The sequence below is a fragment of the Oncorhynchus clarkii genome, chromosome 15 (genome assembly GCF_045791955.1).
Source record: "Oncorhynchus clarkii lewisi isolate Uvic-CL-2024 chromosome 15, UVic_Ocla_1.0, whole genome shotgun sequence".
NCBI classification, from domain to species: domain Eukaryota; kingdom Metazoa; phylum Chordata; class Actinopteri; order Salmoniformes; family Salmonidae; genus Oncorhynchus; species Oncorhynchus clarkii.
In genome coordinates this window covers 13450157-13462656 of record NC_092161.1, presented here as the reverse complement: position 1 = coordinate 13462656, position 12500 = coordinate 13450157, and the positions used below count along the sequence as shown (strand labels likewise).

At 47.7% G+C, this 12500-nt stretch overlaps 1 protein-coding gene across 1 annotated transcript in view; it reads right to left on the bottom strand.

Annotated features, from left to right (window-relative positions):
- The window catches only part of LOC139366918 (zinc finger homeobox protein 4-like), a 151792-nt gene that overhangs the window by 62965 nt on the left and 76327 nt on the right, over positions 1–12500 (bottom strand). Inside the window, exon 6 of the mRNA XM_071104670.1 lies at positions 2687–2921. Coding sequence (XP_070960771.1) covers positions 2687–2921 — 235 coding nt within the window. The remainder of the gene's footprint in view (positions 1–2686; positions 2922–12500) is intronic.

Sequence of the window (12500 nt, the reverse complement as noted above, 5' to 3'; positions counted from 1 at the left end):
TTACACAATAACCCCTGTCTCTACACCGCAACAGCCTTCTCTATACTGTAACCCACCGTCTCTACACCGTAACCAATCTCTCTATACCGTAACCCACCTCTCCACACCGTAACCCCTGTCTCTACACCGTAACACCCTTCTCCACACCGTAACCCATCGTCTCTACACCGTAACCCCCGTCTCCACACCGTAACCCCCGTCTCTACACCGTAACCCCCACCTCTCCACACCGTAACCCCCGTCTCTACACCGTAACCCCCCCTCTCTACACCGTAACCCCCGTCTCTACACCGTAACCCCCGTCTCTACACTGTAACCCCCCTCTCCACACCGTAACCCCCGTCTCTACACCGTAATCCACCCCTCTCCACACTGTAACACCCGTCTCTACACAATAACCCTTGTCTCTACACCGCAACAGCCTTCTCTATACCGTAACCCACCGTCTCTACACCGTAACCCCCGTCTCTACACCGTAACCCCCGTCTCTACACCATAACCCCCGCTCTCTACACCGTAACCCCCGTCTCTACACCGTAACCCCCTTCTCTACACTGTAACCCCCCTCTCCACACCGTAACCCCCGTCTCTACACCGTAATCCCCCCCTCTCCACACTGTAACGCCCGTCTCTACACAATAACCCTTGTCTCTACACCGCAACAGCCTTCTCTATACCGTAACCCACCGTCTCTACACCGTAACCAATCTCTCTATACCGTAACCCACCTCTCCACACCGTAACCCCTGTCTCTACACCGTAACACCCTTCTCCACACCGTAACCCACCGTCTCTACACCGTAACCCCCCCCTCTCCACACCGTAACCCCCGTCTTTACACCGTAACCCCCGTCTCTACACCGTAACCCCCGTCTCTACACCGTAACCCCCCTCTCTACACCGTAACCCCCGTCTCTACACCGTAACCCCCGTCTCTACACCGTAACCCACAGTTTCTACACCGTAAACCCAGGTTCTACACTGTAACGCCCGTCTCTACACAATAACCCCTGTCTCTACACCGCAACAGCCTTCTCTATACCGTAACCCACCGTCTCTACACCGTAACCAATCTCTCTATACCGTAACCCACCTCTCCACACCGTAACCCCTGTCTCCACACCGTAACCCACCTCTCCACACCGTAACCCCTGTCTCTACACCATAAACCGCCGCCTCTACACCGTAACCGACTCAAAGAAAGGGTTAGGTTAGGGTTAACCCAGACCCTGTACGTAGGGTTAGGTTAGGGTTAACCCAGACCCTGTACGTAGGGTTAGGTTAGGGTTAACCCAGACCCTGTTCGTAGGGTTAGGTTAGGGTTAACCCAGACCCTGTACGTAGGGTTAGGTTAGGGTTAACCCCGACCCTGTTCTTAGGGTTAGGTTAGGGTTAACCCAGACCCTGTTCTTAGGGTTAGGTTAGGGTTAACCCAGACCCTGTTCTTAGGGTTAGGTTAGGGTTAACCCAGACCCTGAGCTTAGGGTTAGGTTAGGGTTAACCCAGACCATGTTCTTAGGGTTAGGTTAGGGTTAACCCAGACCCTGTTCTTAGGGTTAGGTTAGGGTTAACCCAGACCCTGTACGTAGGGTTAGGTTAGGGTTAACCCAGACCCTGTTCTTAGGGTTAGGTTAGGGTTAACCCAGAACCTGAGCTTAGAGTTAGGTTAGGGTTTACCCAGACCCTGTTCTTAGGGTTAGGTTAGGGTTAACCCAGATCCTGTTCTTAGGGTTAGGTTAGGGTTAACCCAGACCCTGAGCTTAGGGTTAGGTTAGGGTTAACCCAGACCCTGAGCTTAGGGTTAGGTTAGGGTTAACCCAGACCCTGAGTTTAGGGTTAGGTTAGGGTTAACCCAGACCCTGAGCTTAAGGTTAGGTTAGGGTTAACCGAGACCCTGAGCTTTTAAATGTTTTGGTCATGAGAGAGAAAATGAAGGCTCACTCCAGGGAGAGACGTGTGTGTGTGTGTGTATGTATGTATGTGTGTTTGTGTGTGTGAGAGAGAATCTTCCAAAGGTAGAGTTTCATAAGTCTGCCTGCATGGGATGTCCCTGCGTATGGTATGTTTATGTGTGTATGTGTGTTTGTGTGCGTGTGTGTGCTTGCGTGCGTGCATGTGTGTGTGTGTGTGCTTGCGTGCGTGCGTGTGTGTGTGTGTGTGTGTATGTGTGTGTGTGTGTGTGTGTGTGTGTGTGTGTGTGTGTGTGTGTGTGTGTGTGTGTGTGTGTGTGTGTGTGTGTGTGTGTGTGTGTGTGTGTGTGTGTGTGTGTGAGAGAGAGAATCTTCCAAAGGTAGAGTTTCATAAGTCTGCCTGCATGGGATGTCCCTGCGTATGGTATGTTTGTGTGTGTGTGTGTGTGTGTGTGTGTGTGTGTGTGTGTGTGTGTGTGTGTGTGTGTGTGTGTGTGTGTGTGTGTGTGTGTGTGTGTGTGTGTGTGTGTGTGTGTGTGTGTGTGTGTTGGTGATATAGGCGTAGCACCATAATGGGAACAGCATGCTCATTCTGGGGAGATTAGGTGGACTGGACGGCCTGACTCAGGAGAGGGAGGGAGAGAGGGAGGGAGAGAGGGAGGGGTACATGGTGTGGGGGTAGGGTTTGGGTAAAGGATGGAGGAAACAGGGAGTACAAGCAGCAAGTCCCGTCCAAGAAAAGCCACATAAAACCATTAATAAACCATTGGCCTTACCTTGTTGTTTAGGGCAGTCTTTAACATGGTAAAGTTGGTGTAGACTCAGGCCATCCTCCTCTCCTCCCAGTCCCTGCTGGTGGAGCTGTAGCTTCCTCAGCCCCTCGTTCTGCTGGTGGCGCGGGGAGCGAGCGTGCTGCACCAGGTTCAGACAGGCCTTGGTGGTGTAGTCACACAGGGCACAGTAGTACACACACTGCTCACTGCCACACGCGCTCTCCTGCTTCTGCAAGTGCTGTAGGCGAGAGGAGAATAGAGCAGAGAGATTGTTAACATTTGTAGGAGAATGCTTTTTGAAAGACGGTCAAGGTCAAAGGTGACATGAATCATTTGAGTGACTTTGCTCTCGATTCGTACAGCTAACCTGTTGATACGTGAAGCACAGTAAACTGGGACACTGTTATCTAGTCGGGCAAAAATCATGTTTAAAGTGGAAAATGTAGGAAGGAAAAAAGAACAAAGGATATTTATCTTCCTTTATCTGAGCAGACAGCAAAACAAATCTAGTGTGCTTAGAAGAATGAAAGGATGTGAATAAGCGTACGGAAGAAAAACCTGATAGTACTGACAAAGAGGAGAGGAGAGACAAAGAGGAGAGGAGAGACAAAGAGGAGAGGAGAGACAAAGAGGAGAGGAGAGACAAAGTGTGAACAGGAAAGACAAAGTGAGGAGAGGAGAGACGAGATAAGGAGAGACGAAGTGAGGAGAGGAGAGACAAAATGAGGAGAGACAAAGTGAGGAGAGGAGAGACGAGGTGAGTAGAGACAAAGTGAGGAGAGGAGAGACAAAATGAGGAGAGGAGAGACAAAGTGAGGAAAGGAGAGACGAGGTGAGGAGAGACAAAGTGAGGAGAGGAGAGACGAGGTGAGGAGAGACAAAGTGAGGAGAGGAGAGACAAAGTGAGGAGAGGAGAGACAAAGTGAGGAGAGGAGAGACAAAGTGAGGAGAGGAGAGACAAAGTGAGGAGAGGAGAGACGAGGTGAGGAGAGGAGAGACGAGGTGAGGAGAGACAGAGTGAGGAGAGGAGAGACGAGGTGAGGAGAGACAAAGTGAGGAGAGGAGAGACAAAGTGAGGAGAGGAGAGACAAAGTGAGGAGAGGAGAGACAAAGTGAGGAGAGGAGAGACAAAGTGAGGAGAGGAGAGACGAGGTGAGGAGAGGAGAGACGAGGTGAGGAGAGACAAAGTGAGGAGAGGAGAGACAAAGTGAGGAGAGGAGAGACAAAGTGAGGAGAGGAGAGACAAAGTGAGGAGAGGAGAGACAAAGTGGAGTTTTTGAAAAGGTGTCTTCAAAAGTTAATTTGAAAAATCTATTATTTCTCTGACACACAAGGATGCCGAAAGTGCTAGGATTCATAGTTTGTGTATTTGTGTGTTGTGTGCGCCCATGTGTGTGTGTGCTTGTGTGAGTGTGTGCGCTTGTGTGTGCCTGTGCGCGTGTGTGTGCTCGTGTGTGTGTGTGTGTGTGTGTGTGTGTGTGTGTGTGTGTGTGTGTGTGTGTGTGTGTGTGTGTGTGTGTGTGTGTGTACCTAGATGGGCTTCCTGAAAGGTGTATTCAGTATGTGACTGTCACGTGCAAGCTTTACTTTCACCAACAACAGTTGCTACTAGCATTGCAGCCATCCGTGCAGCTACCCCCCTCCCTGACCTCCTACGACACCCACATCACCACCCCTCCCCCAACCTCCATACACCCGGGGAAGCCAAGCATATCAAGTGTGCCTCCATAGCTGGCAGCCTAATGAACAATGAGCCGAAACAAAAGGCCAGGCTACAGGCTTTATTAACTGGTCTTCTGCTGGAGCACAAAACAGACCTCAGAGAGAGGAGGGGGGGGGGGGTACGCAGGCAAGCTGCAGGTGTCTGTGTGTTTGAGAAAGAGAGTGAGAGAGAGAGAGTGAGAGAAAGAGAGAGAGAGAGAGAGAGAGAGAGAGAGAGAGAGAGAGAGAGAGAGAGAGAGAAAGAGAGAGAGAGAGAAAGAGAGAGAGAAGGAGAGAAAGAGAGAGAGAAAGAGAGAGAGAGGGAGAGAGAGAGAGAGAGAGAGAGAGAGAGAGAGAGAGAGAGAGAGAGAGAGAGAAAAATGTATGTACAAGGTTTTTCTCACGAGGCAGTGGGATGTCCGTGGCAGTCGGGAGCCCTTTCAGGGGTCTTAACTTTTAATTAAGTTTAAGAAAGCTGCGCATGAACGCACACAAACACAGACACAGAGTGCTGGCCAGCGCTCACAGTCATTAATTACAGCTATCTTTGTTTCTCTGTGAAAGAGAGGCTTGTATAGACAGACTCCCTCAGAGTGCACCGCGACTAACACCCTTCCAGCCACAACGAGAAACTAACTGCTCTGTCTCTCTTACTCTCTGTCTCTCTGTGTCTCTTACTCTCTGTCTTTCTGTCTCTCTTACTCTCTGTCTCTCTGTCTCTCTTACTCTCTGTCTCTCTGTCTCTCTTACTCTCTGTCGTTCTGTCTCTCTTACTCTCTGTCTCTCTGTCTCTCTTACTCTATGTCTCTCTTACTCTCTGTCTTTCTGTCTCTCTTACTCTCTGCCTCTCTTACTCTCTGTCTTTCTGTCTCTCTTACTCTCTGTCTTTCTGTCTATCTTACTCTCTGTGTCTCTTACTCTCTGTCTTTCTGTCTCTCTTACTCTCTGTCTTTCTGTCTCTCTTACTCTCTGTCTTTCTGTCTCTCTTACTCTCTGTCTATCTTAATCTCTGTATTTCTGTCTCTCTGCATTTCTGTCTTTCTGTCTTTCTGTCTCTCTTAATCTCTGTCTTTCTGTCTCTCTGTATTTCTGTCTCTCTGTCTTTCTTAATCTATGTCTTTCTGTCTCTCTTAAATCTCTGTCTCTCTTACTCTCTGTCTTTCTGTCTCTCTGTCTTTCTGTCTTTCTGTCTCTCTGTATTTCTGTCTCTCTTACTCCCTGTCTCTCTTACTCTCTGTCTTTCTGTCTTTCTATCTTTCTGTCTCTCTGTTTTTCTGTCTATCTTAATCTCTGTCTTTCTGTCTCTCTGTCTCTCTGTCTCTCTGTCTTTCTGTCTTTCTGTCTTTCTGTCTTTCTGTCTCTCTGTCTTTCTGTCTCTCTGTCTTTCTGTCTCCCTTAATCTCTGTCTTTCTGTCTCTCTTAATCTATGTCTTTCTGTCTCTCTTAATCTCTGTCTCTCTTACTCTTTGTCTTTCTGTCTCTCTTACTCTCTGTCTTTCTGTCTCTCTTAATCTCTGTCTTTCTGTCTCTCTTAATCTCTATATTTCTGTCTCTCTGTATTTCTGTCTTTCTGTCTTTCTGTCTTTCTGTCTCTCTTAATCTCTGTCTTTCTGTCTCTCTGTATTTCTGTCTCTCTGTCTTTCTGTCTTTCTGTCTCTCTTAATCTCTGTCTTTCTGTCTCTCTTAATCTCTGTCTTTCTGTCTCTCTGTATTTCTGTCTCTCTTACTCTCTGTCTCTCTTACTCTCTGTCTTTCTGTCTATTTATCTTTCTGTCTCTCTGTTTTTCTGTCTCTCTTAATCTCTGTCTTTCTGTCTCTCTGTCTCTCTGGCTCTCTGTCTTTCTGTCTTTCTGTCTCTCTGTCTTTCTGTCTCCCTTAATCTCTGTCTTTCTGTCTCTCTTACTCTCTGTCCTGTCTCTCTTACTCTCTGTCCTTTCTCTCTTACACATACGAAAGACTGATTATTCCCCTGCTTTGAGAATGTACAGAGACCTACTTTCGTCTAGTGTACCCCTCAGTCATTCAGTTCAAGAAGAAACTCAGCAGGCGGCCATCTTGTTGTGAGTCAATGCGAAGACAAAAACATGGTACATAACCACCGCCAAACAACACTTTTTTAGAACTGGGACAGATAAATAAGCTCTCTACCTTCAGGGCCACACTCTTTTCAACAGATTCACTCACATTGTTCTTGCTTAATTCCACCTCTTTCTGACTACCATTAGCCTGTGTGTGTGTGTGTGTGTGTGTGTGTGTGTGTGTGTGTGTGCGTGTGCGTGTGTGTGTGTGTACTGCTTCACAGTACTGAGATCTCTGAGACTGCAGGTAAATGGAGTTCCTTTTGTACTTTCCTTCTCTGGGGTGGGGGGGGGGGGTTGCTTTCCTTCTCTGGTGGAAGGGGGGGTTTACTTTCCTTCTCTGGTGGAAGGGGGGGTTTACTTTCCTTCTCTGGGGGGGGGGGGTTGCTTTCCATCTCTGGTGGAAGGGGGGGTTTACTTTCCTTCTCTGGGGGGAGGGGGGGTTCCTTTCCTTCTCTGGGGTGGGGGGGGGTTTCCTTTCCTTCTCTAGTGGAAGGGGGGGTTCCTTTCCTTCTCTGGCAGGGAGGGGGGGTTTCCTTTCCCTCTCTGGAGGGGATTTCATTCCTTCTCTGGAGGGGATTCCATATTCCTTTTCTGGGGGGGGGGGGGGGGGGGGTTCCATTCCTTCTCTGGAGGGGATTCCATTCCTTCTCTGGAGGGGATTCCATTCCTTCTCTGGGGGGGGGGGATTCCATTCCTTCTCTGGGGGGGATTCCATTCCTTCTCTGGGGGGGATTCCATTCCTTCTCTGGGGGGGATTCCATTCCTTCTCTGGGGGGGGGGGATTCCATTCCTTCTCTGGGGGGGTTCCATTCCTTCTCTGGAAGGGATTTCATTCCTTCTCTGGGGGGTATTCCATTCCTTCTCTGGGGGGGGGGGGGGTCCATTCCTTCTCTGGGAGGGATTCCATTCCTTCTCTGGGGGGGATTCCATTCCTTCTTTGGGGGGGATTCCATTCCTTCTCTGGGGGGGGGGGGGGATTACATTCCTTCTCTGGAGGGAGGGATTCCATTCCTTCTCTGGAGGGGATTCCATTCCTTCTCTGGGGGGGGATTCCATTCCTTCGCTGGGGGGGATTCCATTCCTTCTCTGGGGGGGATTCCGTTCCTTCTCTGGAGGGGATTCCATTCCTTCTCTGGGGAGGTTCCATTCCTTCTCTGGGGAGGTTCCTTTCTATCTCTGGGGAGGTTCCATTCCTTCTCTGGGGGGATTCCATTCCTTCTCTGGTGGGGATTTCAATCCTTCTCTGGGGGGGATTCCATTCCTTTTCTGGGGAGGTTCCATTCCTTCTCTGGGGGGGATTCCATTCCTTCTCTGGGGAGGTTCCATTCCTTCTCTGGGGAGGTTCCATTCCTTCTCTGGGGAGGTTCCATTCCTTCTCTGGGGAGGTTCCATTCCTTCCCTGGGGGGGTGTGTGGATTAGTGTTTTTGGCAAACAAACAACAGGGTTAGAGCTGCGTCGCTCCCCAAGGACCACTCAGACTCTACTAACGACAGGTCCCATGGTGTCCCCCAAGATGCCAGCTCAAAATATATTTTATCCAATGTGTGATATGTGTGTTGAGAGTGGGGTGAAGGGAGGTGCAGTGACGAAGTACAACACATGGGACTCCCTGTCATCTGTCAAGCACCAGACACTGGACACCCCCCCCACCTCTCTCACCAAACCCCTGCAAAGGGGAGCGTTGTCCCTGTCATATCTACATCCCCCTTGTTTCCTTCCCCAAATCCCGGGGAAGGGTGTGTGTTACTTCTCTGACAGAAATACTTTATTTATTTATGTTGACATGAATGTTTACAAAACACCTTTCACCCCTCCCTCACCCTCCTCTCCGTTTCTGATTCATCTGTTCTTTCCTCTGTGACAAAACAGCCATATTAAACAGAATACTAAATAAGACAGAGGACAGCAAGTTGTTTTTAAATATATTTATCTCTCTCCCTCTCTCCCTCCCTCTCTCTCTCTCTCCCTCTCATTCAAAGAGAAAAGAGGCATCTGTTTTCATCCCTAAACCAGAAGACAAATTAAGACATTCTATGTCAACATGACTCCTCCCTCTTATTAACCACTAGTGAACACATAGCTGAAATAACCACTTGTATAACCGCCTGGGACCTTCCCACGCAGCAGTTATGCCTTAATAACATGTGTGTGTGTGTTGAAATAGACAGACTTCTCTCTGCTCCCTCTGGTATGTGCTTCTATCTCTCCTTACATCAGCAGTTTTGGGTAATGTTTAGGGGTAATGTTTTGGGGTAATGCAGTTATGGGGTGATATAGTTTTGGGGTGACACAGATTTGGGGTAATGTTTTGGGGTAATGCAGCTTTGGGGGCATGTCATCATTCAATCATTCATACCGACGTGACACTAGCTGATGGATGCAAATCATGTTCTTCCCCCAAAACATAGCAAAACGACAATCTGTTTCAGTAGCTACAGTTAGCTAGCTAAGTCTCTAGCTAGGTATCACCATCTAAAATATCCCACATTTATAAGACACTTCTTATTTCATTGATGGCGGTCAGACCCACCTATGGAAAGCTAGCCACAATAAGGATTAGCCACAATAGTGGAATTTGCAGTTCACCTTTCGTCTCAAAATGTTGTAGTTAGGGATGGAGATTTCAGAGTTTTTGGTGGTCTTCCTATCTCTATCCTCTACTACACAGACAGACAGTATCCTCTATCCTCTACTACACAGACAGCGTCCTCTATCCTCTACTACACAGACAGACAGACAGACAGTATCCTCTATCCTCTACTACACAGACATACATTATCCTCTATCCTCTACTACACAGACAGTGTCCTTTATCCTCTACTACACAGACAGACAGTATCCTCTATCCTCTACTACACAGACAGACTGTATCCTCTATCCTCTACTACACAGACAGTATCCTCTATCCTCTACTACACAGACAGCATCCTCTATCCTCTACTACACAGACAGTATCCTCTATCCTCTACTACGCAGACAGACAGTATCCTCTATCCTCTACTACACAGACAGTGTCCTCTATCCTCTACTACGCAGACAGACAGTATCCTCTATCCTCTACTACACAGACAGACAGTATCCTCTATCCTCTACTACACAGACAGACAGTATCCTCTATCCTCTACTACACAGACAGACAGTATCCTCTATTCTCTACTACACAGACAGACAGTACACTCACCCTACAATTTACATAGACAGTTACTCTGCCTGACAACATACACAGACCGACATCTTAATCTCAGAGTTGGAGAAATAGTATAAAAATCATACTCGTCCAATTCTTGCGGTGCTCTCTCTGGTGACTGGTAAACTGGTGACTGGTATAATGTGACCACCCTCCCTCCCTCTACTCTCTTTCCCATACACACACACACGCACGCACGCATGCACGCAAGCACACACACACACACACACACCAACATCTTTCAGGGGTGACGTAAGTGAGTCTGACACATCGGGTCAGAGGTCAATCTGAAGTTCACAGCTTCCTGACCTCAAGGCCCCCCACTAGAAAACATGACTTTGCATTCCAGCTAGCTAACGGACATATGGAGCACAGGCAGGGTATATGCAGTCCAGAGAATAGGACCCTTTCAGCTTATTAACCACTAGTGAACACATAGCTGAAATAACCACTTGTATAACCGCCTGGGACCTTCCCACGCAGCAGTTATGCCTTAATAACATGTGTGTGTGTGTTGAAATAGACAGACTTCTCTCTGCTCCCTCTGGTATGTGCTTCTATCTCTCCTTACATCAGCAGTTTTGGGTAATGTTTAGGGGTAATGTTTTGGGGTAATGCAGTTATGGGGTGATATAGTTTTGGGGTGACACAGATTTGGGGTAATGTTTTGGGGTAATGCAGCTTTGGGGGCATGTCATCATTCAATCATTCATACCGACGTGACACTAGCTGATGGATGCAAATCATGTTCTTCCCCCAAAACATAGCAAAACGACAATCTGTTTCAGTAGCTACAGTTAGCTAGCTAAGTCTCTAGCTAGGTATCACCATCTAAAATATCCCACATTTATAAGACACTTCTTATTTCATTGATGGCGGTCAGACCCACCTATGGAAAGCTAGCCACAATAAGGATTAGCCACAATAGTGGAATTTGCAGTTCACCTTTCGTCTCAAAATGTTGTAGTTAGGGATGGAGATTTCAGAGTTTTTGGTGGTCTTCCTATCTCTATCCTCTACTACACAGACAGACAGTATCCTCTATCCTCTACTACACAGACAGCGTCCTCTATCCTCTACTACACAGACAGACAGACAGACAGTATCCTCTATCCTCTACTACACAGACATACATTATCCTCTATCCTCTACTACACAGACAGTGTCCTTTATCCTCTACTACACAGACAGACAGTATCCTCTATCCTCTACTACACAGACAGACTGTATCCTCTATCCTCTACTACACAGACAGTATCCTCTATCCTCTACTACACAGACAGCATCCTCTATCCTCTACTACACAGACAGTATCCTCTATCCTCTACTACGCAGACAGACAGTATCCTCTATCCTCTACTACACAGACAGTGTCCTCTATCCTCTACTACGCAGACAGACAGTATCCTCTATCCTCTACTACACAGACAGACAGTATCCTCTATCCTCTACTACACAGACAGACAGTATCCTCTATCCTCTACTACACAGACAGACAGTATCCTCTATTCTCTACTACACAGACAGACAGTACACTCACCCTACAATTTACATAGACAGTTACTCTGCCTGACAACATACACAGACCGACATCTTAATCTCAGAGTTGGAGAAATAGTATAAAAATCATACTCGTCCAATTCTTGCGGTGCTCTCTCTGGTGACTGGTAAACTGGTGACTGGTATAATGTGACCACCCTCCCTCCCTCTACTCTCTTTCCCATACACACACACACGCACGCACGCATGCACGCAAGCACACACACACACACACACACCAACATCTTTCAGGGGTGACGTAAGTGAGTCTGACACATCGGGTCAGAGGTCAATCTGAAGTTCACAGCTTCCTGACCTCAAGGCCCCCCACTAGAAAACATGACTTTGCATTCCAGCTAGCTAACGGACATATGGAGCACAGGCAGGGTATATGCAGTCCAGAGAATAGGACCCTTTCAGCTAATTCTACTAATATGTAGCCAGCAGCACTGAATTAGCCTGCATATAACAGTCATTATTTATCCTATTAGTCATTATGTAGAACATCCTTGATAAACCATATTTTAGAAATACTAACACTATCACACCACTTAGTATGTTTAAACACCACCTAAAGATGTTTCACCTCTTCAACCTTTCTAGCTTGACCACTGGGATGAAACAGAGAGACAGCGGAGCACCACACACACGCAGGCATGCACACAAACACGCACGCACACACTCTCACACACACACACACAGTAATGAAGATTCTCTGGAGCTGAGAAAGGGCTGTCTGTGTAATGGAGCTGCATTTACATGAATGAGGCACTCCTACACTTCCTGACTAGGAGCTCTGCTCGTCTTCACTACCAGGTGAAGAAGACCAGGGGACGAAGACGGGAGGCCTATACATCCAGCTTAGATTAGCCTAGAGATTGCCGATGCAAGCATTCAACGTTTTTCTGGGGGAGCCGTCTGTCTAGTTGTCTACTTGTCTTACTACGGCTAACAAACAGCTCTTTCTCTCAGTCTGTATTGCTGTCGACTGGAGAACCAATATCCAGTTTCACATTCCTTAGGCTGTAAAAGAGAGGATTGTCTCCCCAGACCATCGCATGGTTTCACTTAGCAGGAAACAAAAGGTGCTGAGAACAACACAATGAGCTCTCAACAAGCAGCTCTAATGGTCGACAGGAAGAGCTGAATTACAGTTGATCCTTGGGAGAAAAACAACTACTGAACTCAAGAGCCCAACTCAAAATGGCTGACAGTCAGGTTTCATTATGTAGCTATTCGGCTTTCTCAGTGGTACCCTCACACAGCACTTAAACACACCTCTCTCTCTCACTCACACTCACACACATC